Source organism: Citrus clementina, unplaced genomic scaffold (assembly GCF_000493195.1).
Source record: "Citrus clementina cultivar Clemenules unplaced genomic scaffold, Citrus_clementina_v1.0 scaffold_8, whole genome shotgun sequence".
In the NCBI taxonomy this organism is placed as follows: Eukaryota; Viridiplantae; Streptophyta; class Magnoliopsida; order Sapindales; family Rutaceae; genus Citrus; species Citrus x clementina.
Genome location: NW_006262022.1, coordinates 4213770 through 4231285, shown reverse-complemented (window position 1 = coordinate 4231285; position 17516 = coordinate 4213770). Strand labels below are relative to the sequence as shown.

The 17516-nt window shown below is 35.2% G+C and overlaps 2 protein-coding genes across 2 annotated transcripts; both read right to left on the bottom strand.

The window, feature by feature from the left end:
* Positions 1–1028: 1028 nt before the first annotated feature.
* LOC18035040 (luminal-binding protein 5) lies at positions 1029–3766 on the bottom strand. Its single transcript, XM_024178903.1, has 7 exons — positions 3660–3766; positions 3263–3530; positions 2890–3101; positions 2078–2791; positions 1823–1977; positions 1632–1714; positions 1029–1552 (listed from the first exon to the last, which is right to left on the bottom strand). The coding sequence occupies exons 1-7, from the start codon at positions 3706–3708 to the stop codon at positions 1048–1050; spliced, it is 1986 nt and encodes a 661-aa protein (XP_024034671.1). The 5' UTR covers positions 3709–3766; the 3' UTR covers positions 1029–1047.
* A 5214-nt stretch (positions 3767–8980) lies between these two features.
* LOC18034254 (extra-large guanine nucleotide-binding protein 1) lies at positions 8981–16602 on the bottom strand. The gene is made up of 9 exons (XM_006423111.2): positions 16593–16602; positions 14293–16120; positions 14048–14185; positions 13851–13955; positions 13595–13762; positions 12685–12862; positions 11564–11796; positions 10932–11098; positions 8981–10408 (listed from the first exon to the last, which is right to left on the bottom strand). Exons 2-9 carry the CDS (start codon positions 16078–16080, stop codon positions 9814–9816), a joined length of 3372 nt encoding a protein of 1123 aa, XP_006423174.1. The 5' UTR covers positions 16081–16120; positions 16593–16602; the 3' UTR covers positions 8981–9813.
* Positions 16603–17516: the final 914 nt, after the last annotated feature.

Genomic DNA, 17516 nt, shown 5'->3' with positions numbered 1-17516 from the left:
TCTGACCAGCCTTGCTAAGCTTCTTAGCTCCACGGCTGGGGATAGACACTGTTCCGATGGTCGCTCCACATCTAGTGTCAACCAGTTTCTCATTACCAGAAGGTAGCCTTACAAAACAGTACCTTGAGTTGGGTTCTTTCAAATTGTCTTGGCTGACGTCATTCTTTGCCTAAGCATACCACCATCTTTGCAGCGGTATTGAGCCATATCACAGAGAGAAAGGGACCCACCCACTGAAAATGATATTATTTAATTTATCTTTATCTTATAGCCCACAGAGATACAACAAAATTTTAATGTGTACGCCGTTGAAAATCAAACAAAACCATCACTGATCGATCCTTTATATACCCCACCATCAGCCATCAAAATCTTGATATCTCAAAACATCTTAGATTCCAAATATCTTCTTCAAAATTTAGTCAGCAACAATAATGTCTGCACTTGTGGATATATGGACAGGTGAGTTAGCCAAGCTGCGGGAAAAGGGTCAAACCATTTGGGGAAATGATAATGGCTCCAGCCATGACAATATTATTAATGCTGTTAAATCAAGCAGCAGCAGCAGCATCAGCCAGGCCGTTGAAGCTAAAGAACACAGCAATAACTTTCCTAACGTTGGGAAAGTCTCTGCTTTTATACGAGAAATGAGGTCTCGTTCACTTGTGTTGCCTTACTTTGAAGCTTCAGTTTCCATGCTTATTGACTTCTTTAGCGCCTGAAGATTAAACATTAGTCACTGTAATTTATTAGCTAGTCCTATCGACTTCTGCTTTTGCTTATTTAATTTTGCTTCTGTTTCTTGTTTCTTTGTAAAGGCATCAGCATTCCTACTAAGATTTTAGTTCAATGTTGTAATGTGACTGTAAATATAAGAAACCAATACACTCACAAATAGATTTAAAAAATTAAATAATATTTAAGAAAAATAGATGGTAACAATTAGAACAAAATTTGTGGTCTCTTTGGGAAATTAGTTGACAACACTGAAAAATAAACCCAAAAAAAAAAAATTGGCAGCAAAAGAAAATTGAATTCTCAATCTTTTTACAACTCATCATCTGGTTCTTCATCTTCTGAGTAATCAGCAGCTGATGAACTTCCCCCACTCTTCTCATAAAACTCTTTGATCACGGGATTGCATACAGCTTCCACCTCCTTCAGCTTCTCATCAAAATCATCCTTCCCGGCATTCTGATTGTCATCCAGCCATTCAAGAGCTTCCTTCAGTGTGCTCTCGATCTTCTCCTTATCATCAGAATCGATCTTGTTAGCGAGCTTATTATTATCATTGTCGTTGATGGTGCTCCTCATGTTGTAGATGTAACTTTCCAACTTGTTCCTGGAATCAATCCTCTCCCTCGCATTCTTATCCTTCTCCGCGTATTCCTCAGCCTCCTTCACCATCCTTTGAATCTCTTCCTCGCTGAAACGCCCCTTGTCATTGGTTATGGTGATGGATTGTTTGTTCTTCGCCGCCTTGTCTTCAGCTGTCACATGTAGGATGCCATTGGCATCAACATCAAATGTGACCTGAATTTGAGGAACTCCCCTGTAACAACAATCAGAACAGCTTAAGTATCCAGAACAATCTTCAACAAATCAAATACATATGTTGAAATGCAATTTACCTTGGAGCAGGTGGAATGCCAGATAGATCGAATCGTCCAAGCTCGTGACAATCCTTTGTCAAGCTTCTTTCACCTTCGTACACCTGAATTTTAATTTCAATTTTCAAGTGCACGTTAGTCCACTAGTAGACAGAATGATTGTGCAGCATCAGTTTAGCTACGTATGCAATCATGCACATCACTTGTTATACCTTAATAGTCACTGTGCTTTGCTGGTCTTGGTAAGTGGAAAAAACCTGAGATTTCTTAGTGGGGATACCAGTGTTCCGGGGAATTAGCGTGGTCATAACACCACCCACAGTTTCAATACCAAGACTCAAGGAAGTCACATCCAGCAATAGAAGGTCTGCAGCAAACAAAAAGCTTTGTATACTTAGCTATTCTAATTAATCAATTGCATCCTGATAAAAGAGAAGGTTAAAAAAAAAAAATAGTGGATCCTTTACCTTTACCCCCTTCGCCGCTAAGAATCCCACCTTGAACTGTTGCGCCATATGCAACAGCTTCATCTGGATTGACGCCCTTGTTAGGCTCCTTCCCATCAAACAAGTCCTTCAACAATTGCTGAACCTTGGGGATTCGAGTACTTCCTCCGACAAGTACAATCTCATCAATGTCTGTTTTCTTCAACCGGGCATCTTCCAATGCCTTCTTCACAGGCCCCATTGTCTTCTTGAACAGGTCCAAGTTCAACTCTTCGAATCTTGCTCTTGTCAATGGCTCCGAGAAATCAACACCGTCAAAGAGTGACTCAATCTCCACTCTGACTTGATGCTGGCTGCTCAGAGCTCTCTTGGTCCTCTCACATTCCCTTCGAAGCTTCCCAAGAGCCTTGTTATCATTGCTTATATCTGTGCTGTACTTTTTCTTAATTAACTTAATGAAATAGTCCATGACTCTGTGATCGAAGTCCTCTCCTCCCAAGTGAGTGTCTCCGCGTGTGGCACGAACCTCAAACACACCATCGTCAATATTCAAGATACTAACGTCAAATGTACCACCACCGAGATCATAGACCAAAATATTCTTCTCTCCCTCTTTCTTGTCGAGACCATAGGCAATAGCCGCGGCTGTGGGCTCATTGATTATCCGAGCCACATTGAGCCCGGCTATGACCCCTGCATCCTTCGTTGCCTGCCTTTGCGCGTCATTGAAATAAGCTAAAATCAACAACCAAAAAGACACCCATTAGACTACAATACAAGATATGCAAAGGGTACAGAACAAGAATGTTAAATCCTCATACATGTATACATACCTGGAACGGTAACGACAGCATCTTTAATTTTCTTCCCCAAGAATGCCTCGGCTGTCTCCTTCATCTTTTGAAGCACCATTGCACTGATCTCCTCAGGGCTAAAGACCTTGGTCTCTCCTTTCACTTTCACTTGAATATAAGGCTTGCCATCTTTGTTCACAACCTTATAAGGCAAGAACTTTATATCTCTTTGCACCTCAGGATCATCAAACCTACAGCATCAAAAGCATACAAGGGAGTTTAAAAGCGCTTTTCTAGAAAAGTACTTAAAAAAAAGCTTTAACTCTATTACAACACGATCACAAAATCACTTCCAATAACAGACCAAACTATAAACTATCATAAACAAAAACAGAGAGAGTGACTGTCTTACTTTCTTCCGATGAGGCGCTTAACATCAAAGATTGTACGCTCTGGGTTGAAGGCCGCTTGATTTTTTGCGGCTTCTCCGATCAGACGTTCAGTATCAGTGAATGCAACCCATGATGGGGTGATTCTGTTGCCTTGGTCGTTCGCTATAATCTCCACGTGATCATTTCTGTAAACACCCACACAAGAATACGTAGTCCCCAGATCAATGCCAATCACCGTCCCTAGCTTCGTTGTAGTATCATCCGCGGCAGCTAAACCCAACGAGAATTCTAATAGGAAAAAGATTTTAAAAAAAAACAGGTTTTAACAAAATTCAGCCAAAAGAAAACAGAGCATAAACAAAACGAAATAGGGTAATTAAGGTTTCTTTAGCAAAAGAGAAAGAAGAAAGCACTTACGTAAAGCAAAGAGGAGCAAGATCGCTAATGCTTTGTTCTTCATCTTCATTGTTTTGCTTTTGTGCTTGCTTTCTCTCTGTGTTTGTTTTTCGTTGCTTTCGTGAAGCGTTTCCTCTGCTTTCTCTGTTTTCAAGTGGAGCGAAAAGAGCTTGAAGGGACGGGCTATTTGTAGTGTTTGTATCCTTGTTCTTTGCTATAGTGTTCGAACCAATGATGATGAAACACGTTGCTTCTACTGATGCAGGCATGCAGCTTTCAAAAAGGATCAGGACTCCTGAACTAAATTAAATTCTAATCATACAATACCAATAAGTAATGCAAAATTGCAAAAATTCTTCAAAATCTTACAAGAATTCAAAATCAGAATAGGATTTTAATCAGAGGCGTAGATTAGCCAATGGTGAGTCGCCACGTTGGAGGGATTTTCGCGCGAGATCGCCAAAGTTCGTTAAACGTTAAAAGGGTGGATTAATTTTAGGGGCTTTTTTGGTATTTGGGAAAAAGATTGGGGGCCCTTTCGGATTAGCAACATTTGTATCATGCAATTACGTATCAAGCTTTAGAATGTTATGGAGTTAGATGTATTCCAATCTTTTTGGGAATATGATATAATACATACAGTTTCGAGAAGATTCCTACTTCATACTATTATTTTACGAAGAAAAAAAATCCAAAATTGACGAGAGTTTTTTTGATGAACCGATTTATTTATGCACGCGAGGCTTCCATTGTAATGAAACCGATGATGTAGGCACGTGGCTCTCATTTGTAAAATATTGGAAAATTAGTATTGTAGTAACAATAATAAAAACCTTTATTAGTTGTTTATATCACTAATGATTAATACCAAGGTCGGCTTTAGAGTGTTAGGGGCCTTAGGCGAATTTTTTTTTTTTATGAGGCCTCTTTTTATTTAGCAACTTCAATACTCAATAAAACAAAAAAGAGTTGAAAATCTATTTCAATTTTAGTTCTTGAATTTCAACAAATAATTAAGAAGATTCTAAAAATTTTCAAAAACAAAATCTAAAATTTACCATTAGAAATTATACAAAAATAAACAAACGAATAAATAAGAACAATACTATTTTCAAATATAATATTTAGAATGGTAGCACATAGAAAGTTGAGATCATGAATTGATGGTTAGATAATGGATATGAACTTTGTATTTCAAGTAATTTTTTTTTTTAATGAACTAATGCATGTAATAATCTTCATTGTAGAGAAGAGGACAAGAAATTTTTCATCAATGGTTTTCTACATTATAAAAATTTTAATAGAAATTAAAAGGAATACTAAGAGTTAAAGATTCTAATGTTGAATAATTGAGCTTTTTTAAGAAGTTGAAAAGGTAAAAAATTTACTTATTTTTATTGGAAAAACTAATAATGAATAAATTAATGGTTAGACAATATTATTAATTATATCTATTTAACAATAAGATAACCAATTATAGGTTTTTATATAAAAATAATAATAATTAATTATATGATAATTATTAATTAGAGATATGTCTATTAAGCTTTTCTACAATATAATTTTTTTTAAAAATCTTTATTAATTAGATAATTATTATTAATATTAAAAAAATTAGATATTTTTAAAATTTAAGACCTTAGGCGACCGTCTTATTCGTCTATACGTAAAGTACGCATGATTAATACAAATCCATTATGCCATATTGTGAATCTTACTCGAAAGGCACGCAGAAGCTTTTGCAATCAAGCAACTGACCTGTCGCACAAGCAAGACCCCATAATTTGATGTACTCGAACTCCTTTATGTTCCTCTCTCTCTCTCTGTATATTTCGAGAAACAAAGTTCGAAAATGGCGCCAAAATCTGTTAAGTCAGTTGGTGACGTGGGCAGCAGATACATTAATGCTTATTTTATTTTATAGACATAACCTATAAATATTCAATCTTTATAACATATACATATAAACATTCCATCTTTATAAATAATAAGTCCCAATATTAATGCTTATTTTTACGTTAGTGCCCCCAAACAAGAAAACATTTGTCGACGTGCACCCGTGGGAAAAATTCATGATCATAGGCTTGCGACAAAAAAACAAATGGTGCGGTTTAAGAGTTAAAACCATAACACGAGATAAATCATTCTAATTATTATGTATTTGACCAGAATAATTTTTTTATAGACTCTTTTATTATATAATTAAATATCATAATTAATGAGTCTAATTTTATTACATTTTATATGATAATATATTATGGATAAATATAATATTAAATTGTGTTATTTTCATTCATAACGAGATAGATAATTTTGTAACTTATAAATGAAAGGTTCCTACACTGAGCCAAAGTATTTTTAAGTAACTCTTGAATATTAAGAACTACTGTTGTTCAATATTATTAATAAGGGCTCATTCACTTGTGTCAGTGTGTGCTCTATTTTGAAGCTTCAGTTTCCATGTTTGTTGACCTGCTTTAGCCCTTGATCGAACAAATATTAATGTAATTTATCAATTGAACCTCTAGCTACTTCTGCTTTTTGCTTTGTGTTGCTGGTCCTTGTTTTCGTATTATTTGCAAAATAAAATCTCAAAGATAACAAGACAATATTTAAAATGAGAAAATTTCTCTATTCGAAGTTCGAACATAAGAATTAGAACAATAAAAAGTAAAATGGGCTAAATTTCAAAGCAGATTTTTTAGTTGTACTTCTTGACATTGTGTTGATCAATACTGATTCCAGTAAATTTCTAATTAAAATGTTAATAAAATTTGAACGTAATATTAAAAAAAAAAAAAAAACCCAATGAGTATAGTTGGGTCCATCTCCATCATGGTTGGATTTTATGTGCATAAATTGTGAAATGTTGTTCTTAGTTTGGTTAATTTGTAGCTGGTTTGGGTTTTGCAAATATGCAATTGAGAAATTCTATTAAGATTGGTGATTGGATTTCAATAAAGGTGGCTGTGATAATCGTTTACAGCATCAAGTCAGTTTTGTGCATTTGATTATCGGATCTAGGAATTATTAAGTCACACTTAATCTTAATCATCTTGATATTACACTTCCCATGAAATTAAACAAAAAGCATTCCTTTGCTTGTATTTTTTTACGACAAACGTCAACTTTTACCTCATAAAAAGCAAACACATTATCAAACTTTCTCCATGTTAACCCCAAATCTTGAGTTGTTTCTCACCAATAAATAAAATGTGAAGCACGAGTGTACAAAAAAAACATATAATAACGTTTTCTAAATTGTGGATATTAATTCCTACTTTTTAAAATGTGATTTTTGTCATATACATAATAATATCTTTTAAGATCTCAAAATATCGACAACCCCATTACCTTCAAAAAATATCCTCAAGAGCAATCTTGAGATATTTTTGCAATTTGGCTTTGAACTTCCCTTTACTTTTGTCGCCATCACATTTTTGTCAAGATAGGAATTTTGATTTATGTATTTGGACTGTATAATTAAAATGATATTTTTCACTTCACAGATTAAATTGATTTTTACACAATAAATTTGGTTAAGTATAGTTATAAGACTTTTTGTCCAAAGTGTAATAGTGGATTCATACCTTCAATAATATTAAGGACGACAATTATTTTTTCTTATTTTTGTCGAAACCCGAGAAAAAAAAATTGAATAGAAGTTAAATCTGAGCCTTCATATGTATTTATATTTCCTATAGACCGATATTGCAATATATCCTTAAATTATATAACAAATTAAAAAATAAATAAATAAAAGTTTGGTTAGGTATATAATTTTAATCCCGAATATTTGATTCAAATAATTGAAGGGCCAAGAAATTCAAACGAATGATCCACATCCAGACACCAGAAGGCCGTGGGCCAAAATCTCAATTACTCAATAATTGAGAATGATGGGACTTTTCCGCAAAGCAGCTATTAGGCCACGTGAACGTTACGTGTCCGTGGCCAACTCCTCAAGTGGGAACACGTGCCGTCTTGCTAATGAACAAAATGGAAAATCTACGGTATGGTTTTGCTCATACCATATCACCGTACTTTTGTTATTATTTTTCAACTTATTAGATCCTTTGATTGTTATAATTAAGACCAAGTATTAGTTAACAATCTAATGAAAATAATTCGAGCTGGTGTCCTCAATATTACTCAAAAAATGAATTTAATACTTTTTTAATTGTTGTTTAATTCAAATAATAAAACGTTTTAAGCCACTCAGCCTTGGGCCGAGTGGTCAGGGCTGCTGCCCTCTAACTTGGAGGGCAGTAGTTCGAACCCCCACAAATGTATTGTGGGGGTATTTCATTCTTCAATTAAAAATTGAGTGGAGATAGTCTATTTTCTTACCCAAGAGTGAGGAGTAGACATCCCTCGAATATTTGTGAGGGTTAAAATCTGGACGGAGCTCCATTAGCATTGATGTAAGTTGATCCCAGTAATAGTCTGATTTATAAATATCAGTTATAATCTCATGTAATATGAGTTATATTTTGAACATTAATCTCATGTAATAAAAAAATAATAATAAAACGTTTTAAGATGGAACTATAGATTAATAAAAGATATAAGATATTAGTAGCTCACCGTTTGATCAATACTCCAACAAGTTAAGACAGGAGGTTAGTTTTGAAACTGGGCCAAACCTAGGTTACGTGTAACGTAACATACATTCAAGAAGTGAAATATCTATTGGCACCCTTGAATTTTATGGAAACTACATTAATTGAATTAAAATGGTAAATTAAAATATCAAATGGTATCTATTAATCAGAATTAATCAGAGTATATGTTGATAATGCCCTTTAATCAGAATTAATTCTTAGGAATGATTTTAACGGTAATTCTGAAAGCTATTGCATGTTAATTTTGAAGTCTGTCATGTATATTTTTTATATTTTTTATATAATTTCTCTTTAATTTAATTATATAATTAAATTACATGCAATAAACCTACAATTCAAGACTAGGATTAATAAATTTAGGACCAGAAGTTTATTCTGAATTTATAGATTTGTATGAATTTGATAATCATTTAATAATGTTTAAAGAAATAAATAAAACTTTAGAGAAAATAAAAAAATCGATAGGAGGGATGGAAGAAGACAAATACATCCACAGCTGTAAAAATTGAAAATAAAAAGAATTAGGAGGGCTCATATGATATTTGCCAAAAAGAAAAAGACAAAGAACGTAAGGTACATTGATTGTAACTTAGGCGTTCCCAACTAACTGAGCATTTATAATTAATGTGTGAGTAGTCACACAATAGAACTGTCACGCAAAAGGATATTTTCTTGCAAACACGGGAATATCCAATCCAAAGAAAGATAAATGGAACAGAAGTTTCTTAAACGGCATCTCTGTGGGCATCACACATTGATTTTTCTCCCCAGCAGTCAAAACCAGCGGTTCTTCAGAACCCGCCAAATTCTACGTGGACTTTTGCTCGCCTTCTCTTCTTTATAAACCCACCCCACATTGCTTCTCACTTCATATTCAACAAAGAAAGATCAACAAGAAAGAGAGAGCCAGCTGAAAATTCCAAGTGGGTTCTTGGTTATAGCAGTGAAAATGTCGGCAGTTGTGGAGATATGCATGGGTGAGCTTGCGAAGCTGGGAGAGAAGGTTAAAGGCAGGAAGCCGTTTGTGTTGAGAGCTAAGAAAGAACAAGTACATGGGAAAGAAGATAAAAAGGAGAGCACCAAAGAGGTTGAAGATGAAAGTACAATATCAGAGACTACTATCTGTTTGCTTATGGACCGGTTTGTGCCTTGGTGATGTACATTCAATCTTTCTGTGGAGCCTTATGTAGTTAAAATGGTCTTTTTTTCATGTTTGTTTGTAGACAAGATATGTAATCCGCAAGTAATGAATTCCATGTCCGTTTGTATTTATGCAAGCTTGTCAGCAATGTGTCTCATTGTGCAAAGTAATTATTCTTCTTTTATTTGCTAAATCTTAATTGAAATGGCAAAACGACAGTTCTTTACAGCTCTATGAAAGAATCTTAATTTCCCTAACTTTCTATGCAAATCTGGATTAGTATACACAAGCATGTGCTTAACCCTAGGTACTTTCTTCTGATGCTCTTCTATCTTTGGAAAAAAAAAATCCTTTCCAATGTTTTGTATAACTGAGGATGGATGAGCAAAATTCAACCCGAGAAGAAAAATCACGATGGTGAGCTTGCTTCGTCATCAGTTGACTCTTCATAATCAGTTGACTCAATGTTAGTGTAGAAAGGTTCCTCTTCGTCCCACTTCAGAATTTCCTTTGCATATTTGAGAGCTTCATGTACAGTCTCAGGCTCCAAGGCAGTAACTACTGAAACAAACAACTTATGACCAGTTAGAGAATCGAACAACCTCTTGAACTTCACTGCAATGTAGTGGGCGGCATATAGAGCCAGTGGTGCGTTGTTATTTCTTCTACCAGTGCTGTGGTAAAAAACTTCAATCGCCGGATTGAAGTCTTCAAACCATTCACATCGAGAGAGAGGAACTTCTTCGATTTTTTCTCCTAACATATCATACTTGTTGAGTATCAGAAGGAAGTTCTTTTGATTGAAGGTTGGATGAATGACAATGTTTTGGAAGAGCTGCCTGCTAGCCAACATCTTGTTGGTGAGAAATCCTTTGCTATCTTCAAAATATTCATCGTAGTCAGTCAAAGAAACACAAAAGAGGATCATATCAACATCTTCAAACATTTCTAGCCACTTGCAGTTCTCCCCGAGGCTTCTTGGATGCACTCTAATGAGTTGATAGCTGCAAGTGCAAAGCAAAAATTGGTAAGTTAGATGAACAATTTGTAATCAATCATACATCGTTCCCCACTTTCAAGAAACTTATGCCAAAGATCCATCGCAGCTGTAAAAGATTATTCATATTTGATTGCTAAAACATTTCATGCCAAAGAAGAGAAATAAATCAATAGCTAAAACTCAAGTATGAAATTCTGGTAAATTTAAAGTATTCTTGAAGTTGAAAGGCAATTAACTGATTATTCTTTTTGTGTCTTGCCAAGCCAAGTGGGGCCACTAACTTAGCTAATAACTTCCAGTTCCAACAGAATTGCAGACTCAATTCATTGATGACAATATCCCCATTCAAACTGAGTTAAGCTACCCGAAATTCAATCTGCAAGCCAGAATGACTACCCATGAAGTCCTTTCCTTCGGTAGCTAAATCTCACAATGGCAATTGACAGCAACAGCAATAGCAAAAATCTGGCAAAGTGCAATGCATTTTTGGCTTATACGTAAATTTAAAGCACAGATTAGACAGTAACCTGAGCAAGGGATCATTCTGATTGGAAGAGTCACTTATGGAGTTTTCTTGTGTCTGCTCCGGTAATGAAAATACCATGGACGAAAGCCCATTGCTTGATGTAATTCCCTCAGCATACAAGATATCCATATCTGAGGGCTCATAGCCTGTCTTTGAAATCTCAACAGCCTGAGAGGGAAACTAATGTTAATATTGAAAAAATAGCAAACAGTGAACTACAAGTCAAAACAATCATCTTTCCTAGTTCAAGCTTTCGAGAAACAATACAAGAAGAGAACTGATGGTGTGACTTCAGAATGCCTTTCATTTTGGTTTCAAAAAATATCTTTTATGAAATGTGCTTTCTGAAATGACATGGGATAAGAAAGCACATGATTAATAAGAAGCCAAAATACAAGAGTATTAAATATGTACTTGGAATTTTTAAATTACAGTACAGGTCATATGTACATTGACAATTATGACATATCTATGGAATAGAGGATGCAATTCAAGATCACTGGATAATCATGAGGCAAATGAAATAAACAATCAAGACTCTATGGATCCAAAAACAAAAGATATATACTGAAGCTGAACCAAATACAAATAATGAAATACTCAGCAAACAAGGACAATAGAGAGTGATCTAACCCGTTCTAGGAAATAGGTGGCTTTTCTGGGAAGCATGTCTAATTCATTTCTCCGGTTGTATGTGGCTTGGAAGCCTGCATCCCTCCACAACTCCTCAATAAATGGTGCATATTCACGGGTAGCGGCTGGGAATATGGCTTCCAAATTACCAGATGCCATGACTTTGAGAAGCCAACCAGAGAAAGCTTTCAGTCTTGGACCGATGGAATACATCATTTTATCATCAATCTGCCCTGTATTAGTGTTGTACCTGAATAAAATCAGAGTCCTCCCAATTGCTAAACTAATTACAAATGTAACTTTCTTCATGCAGAATATTTTTTACTCTGAAAAAATAAAAAAATAAAAAAATAAAACCTCAAAAATAAGGAAAGAAAGAAATATGATTATTTTTCTTAAAAAAAAAATGAAATTTACAACCACCAAGAAGAATCAAATATGTTCACAAGCTATGTGATGCTATTTCAATATGCTCTTTACTCCAATGATTTTAAATAGTTAAACATGTTAAAAGAACATTTTAAAGAAATTTGAGGTTTACTACTGATGGCACAGGTTAGTCACAAGAAAGTTCTAATTGGCTGCAGACAATGATTTATCTCCAAATTTCATGTTCTACCAGATACTGAAATCAAAACCACAGGCCAGAATTGTGTCTGCAAGAAGATTATAGTGAAGGTACAGAATAAAAATATCATTAAATTTCAATGAGACCACAGTTATTAAATGCTCAATAATTAAATGTACAAAATACTGGACATCATAGTTGTCCCTTCCACCCTCAGGGTCAACTTGCTGATGTGATGAACTTCAATCCAACACAATTGATAATTTTAACGCTAAAGGCACTAAGAAGTCCAAAAAATCGAGTGAAAGTAAAACTGCACTCCATGCATGTAAAATAATAACAAAGAACTTGACTTTTGACAAGCTAGACTTCCCAGAAAAAAGTGATATACATATGTTCAATATCTACCAGAAATAACTCAAAACAGTAGATAACAAAGGCAAACATTTTTATGCGTCATATGCATGCTCCAAACAAGATCTCATGGAACATTCAATAAACAGCAAATCATACAAGCACTGGAAAAGAGAAGTAAATCTAATCTCTATGTTACCTGAAGGACCTGGCTCGTCAATAACCTGTCTTTTTCCCTTCCCAAACAAGCTTTCTTCTTCAAATCGCTCACGGCCCTCAAGCAAAATACCAATATAGAAGTACAGATTACTTTGGATCATGAACTTAATATTTTGACGCTCTTCTTCAGAGAATGGAACCTTGAACAGAAGTTTGGCCTGAAACAAACATCTCTGTCATCATGTGCCTTTGCACCAATGTCTAAAAAGGGAGAAAGAGAAAAAGGTACAAAAGGGATACAAAATAAAAAAATGATAAAAGTCTTTAAGTACAGCCGAAACAAAGAATAAAACTTGATGTTCAATTCACCATGGAATCAAAATTTCAGTTTTAAGACCTTAACAAAGGCTTATGGCCTTTGCTTTATTACAAATACAAAAACTTAACGTGATCTAGAAAGGCATAATGTCCCCATAAAGTCACAAAAAACAGCATGTAACCAAGAAGGAGAAAGGATTTCCGCTACTATATTTTAAGCATCAACGGCAGTGTGATGATATGAGACCACCTTGTATGTAGCTTTTTATGCACAATAAAAAACACTCTTCGTACCAAAGTGCAATTAGACAATTTATTGTACCTTCGATGAATGTTGTTAAACAATGAAATCTTAAGCTAGTTGTCAAATAACATAATCTGACATCTTTGTGAATAAGTATACTACATCGAATACAAATTTTAAAAATCAACTAACATGCTCTAAAACATCTTTCCTTTTAAAATCTTGAAGTCCTAGAAATGACAAGACATGAAGCAAAACGACAACACAAGCTGGCTGCATAATAAGATAAATATAAGCCATCCAATGTTCACCAGTCAGATTAATAATATATGAATAATAATAGCATGTGTATTAGACAAAGTTTCTTACAGGTTCCAATAATTCCTACCTGTTTATATATGGTACTCGTGCCTGATTTGTGTTCACCAAGAAGAAAAAGTTTAATAAGTCTTTGCTGCTCACACGGGTTAACGCCATTCACTTCATTGCCACAAGGATTCTCAGAATCAGGAGGGGTTGGCAAAGACAACAAAGCACAAACTAGTTTTATTGTACTCTGTAAAGTACATACACGGTAATCACAAATCAGAAATTAAGGAATAGTTTAACTAAGAAAGCCAATGCACATCCATATGCAGACATACCTTGTCCCATATACGCCCCTTTATATCTCTCATTCCCTCTTCCAGGTAGGAACCGTCTGCGCTCACCCAAAAGTGATGTTGTCCTTCACATTGCACTCCTGCTAACTGCAGCATTTAACAGAAATACAGAACAGTATGGATCTTATTTTTAGAAACACTGAATTTCAAATGAACATAAATTTGCCCACTGAAATGACCTTAAGCATCCAGAGCTCTCTTCTAGTAATCTCCCGATTATTGATCATGACATTTGTATTTCCGTTGCTAGCATTTTTCATTATCTGACCCCCGACATTCAGCTGGGGGCTTATAATCTGGCAAGGCCGGTGTCCTTCCTGTTCATGGTGCAATGGAATTCAAATATTAATTCTATCATGGTGCAATGGAATTAGAATAAACAAGAAAAGAATATTAAATAATAGCAGCAGTTTCTGATGTTTACCTCTCCCCAAAAACCCAACACTTTATCATACCAATAGGTTCCTGGATTTAGCTTTTTTGGAGGGTTTGGGCAGCTAAGCAGTATAACGAGCTCTTTCTGAGATAAATGTTCACCATTCACAAAAACACGCTCTGGTGGCAACTGATTTGCTTTGCACAATATTTCAGATCTCATTATTTGTTTAACTTCCGTCTCAGTCAGCAATCTTTTGAGCATCTGAGAACACTTCCCCAGGTTTCGTCTCTTAGAATCATCCACGCTGAAACCAATGCAAGTAACACATTTTCTTCCTTCTGGCATTGATCCCATTGCCCTCAGCACACAGTTTGAACAATATTTTGCACCACAAACAATACAGAAATCCTTCTCAGTGAACCGATTTCCTTTCAAGCATCGATAGCACGAACCTTTCTTCCCTGGCCTTACAGCCTTTGGCCTCTCATGGATGCTTTCAACCTCAGAATAATCAGATTCTTCATAAACTGTATCACTTGGGTCAGGGTCACGGAAACTAACGACTGATGGTCTTCTAACATGGCCAGGAGTTTCTTCGTTATTAAAACCCTCCTCTTTGCAAGAAAACACCTCAGATGAAACACTGTATGAACTTACATCTGACTCCGTTGACTCTGAGTCAGCAGGATTCATATAATCATGAAATCCTGCATTAGCGCCATCGTTCCTATTATCGGGCAATTCATTGTTTGCAGGCATATTATCGTAACAGTTGAGGCTATTTGATTTACCAGAACTTCCTATTCCATTAGATGACATGGGCATGCACACATCTAACCTGGAATCAACACAGGAAACACATTTTCTTCCTTCAGGTGTTGACCCCATTGCTCTCACCACACAGTTACAACAATACATTGTATCACAAACTATGCAAACCTCCATTTCAAGAGATTGATATTCCTGCAAGCATTGACAGCATGAACTTTTCTTCCCATATCTTTCAGCCTTTGCTCTCAGATGGACGCTTTCAGAGTTATCAGATTCTTCATGGACTATATCACTTGTCTCAGGATCATCAGAAATAACAACTGATGATCCTCTAACATTGGAAGGAGTTTCTTCATCACCAAAATATCCCTCATTGCAAGAAAAAAACTTTGATGTATGTTCATGTGAACTTAAACCAGAATCTGTTAAATCCAAATTGGCAGGATTTATACCATTTTGCAGGCCTGCATCTGCACCTTCTTCACTACCATCAGATAATTTTAGAATTACACACAAATTATCATGACGATCAAGACTATTCAGTTTAGCAGAACTTCTTATTACGTCAGATGAATTATCTTGAGCATCAGGACTTCTGAATTTACTGGAACTTCTAACTCCATTAACTGACTTGGGCTGGGAGTAATCACCAGTTGCACATCCAACATCACCTGAGCTATCTACCAAACTTTGTGATTCACAGGACACATTAGGACCAGTCAAGGACGCTCCGGAATTGGTCAATGAATTACTACGTAATGTAGGTTCAGAACTTAATTCAGGCTCCTTCAACCGTCTTCTGCCTCCTGGAGTACTTTTTACAGTTGGTTGGATTACTGGCAACGACCTATCTCTTAACAAGGAAGGAGAGGCAACCGTAACAGCAATGGGGATTTGGTCAACAACTATTGGCGATGCCAGGGGAATATCAGAACTGATCAGAGGGCCAGAATACTCAACGGCAAATGAATATTCAGTGTTATTTTTATCATCCTCATCATCATCATAAGGTTTTGATCTCAATGGCACAACAGGCAGAATTTTCCTCAAAAGCTGAGCCATTTTGTAAACCCTACTCAAAATCAACTCAAAACCAGTAACCCTATTTCAATAAACCAATAAACCAATTAAAACACTAATTAAAAAACCCCCAATAAATAAAAGCCAATAGTTCAACATACCCACGGAGCAAAATCAATTACTTCAACAATCCATCAAAGCATACAAGAAACTTAATCAATCATTTCAATGATTTAAGAAGCATGAAGCAAAACGAAATGATCATCAAATACACAGATGAAGCATGACCAAATATTTCAAAAACCCACAAAATATAACTAATTGAAAAAACAACCCATGAAGCAAAATCAACATATCTCACAAACCCAGAAAGCAAAATCAATCAATAAGAGAACTAAACGAAGCATTTTTGGCGTTTATTAGGAATTGGAGAAAAGGGAGGCTGCCACGAAGAGAATGAAGAAAATGAAAATCATGAAGGCAAAGTGACAGTTGAAAGAAATAATAAAGAACAAAGAAAATGTGAATTCTTTCCTGTAGAGTTGTGCTCTCACCAGTGAAGACTCTTTTCATTTTTCCTTCGTCAACGCTTTGAGGTTGAAGAGGAAGCTGCGAGGAACTGATCAGTCACGCCAGAACGAAACATGTGTGCTTCGTTTCAAAATTTCAAAGTACTTGCTGCTGCGATTGATTGTACCTAACTGAATTTTGGCGCTAAGAAAGGGTAATTTGGTCAAGTACGTTCAACTACCTAAGTTGAGATAGGTCAGACTTGAGACTATGTCATAATATTAATCCTATATAATACATCTTGGAACGAGTATTGTGATCGCATTAAAATATTAATAAATGAAAAAATTGGAATTTATGTTAATATAGAAAACAAGTGGTGGGTGTATGACAAAATAAAATTGAAAAAAAAATGCATTTTACATCAATCATAAGGTCGGTGATTGTATATTAAATTTTATGGATTTTTCAATGACTAATTATTATATTTAGATAAGGAACCATTTTTAAGATAGAAATTTAGGTTATGGTATGGTACTTAATTGTTTGTTTGTAATGGAATAAGTGCGATTTACAATGTGGAAGCGCTATCGATGGGGTTATTTCGTTTTCAAACTTATAAATAAGACATTAATTATTTGCTGATGATGTTTGGGTATTTGCTTCATAGCTTTAGACATGAATTATTGCAAATAATCGTATAACTCATTTCTTTTTAATTATATCCTCTAATGATAGTTGTAGGGGTAGGAAAATTCAGGTTCGAATTAACGCGATCGGATTTTGGATTAAACAAATTGGAAAAAAAAAAGTAATCTGAACTCAACCCAAACTTATAATACAATCCGATTAAATCCGAATATAAATTGGATTGGATCAAAACTTTGTGCTTGTATGTGCATCGCTGCATTGCGATTCAGATTCAATTGGATTGAAGTATTTGTCCACCCCTAATTCAAGATTAGCCT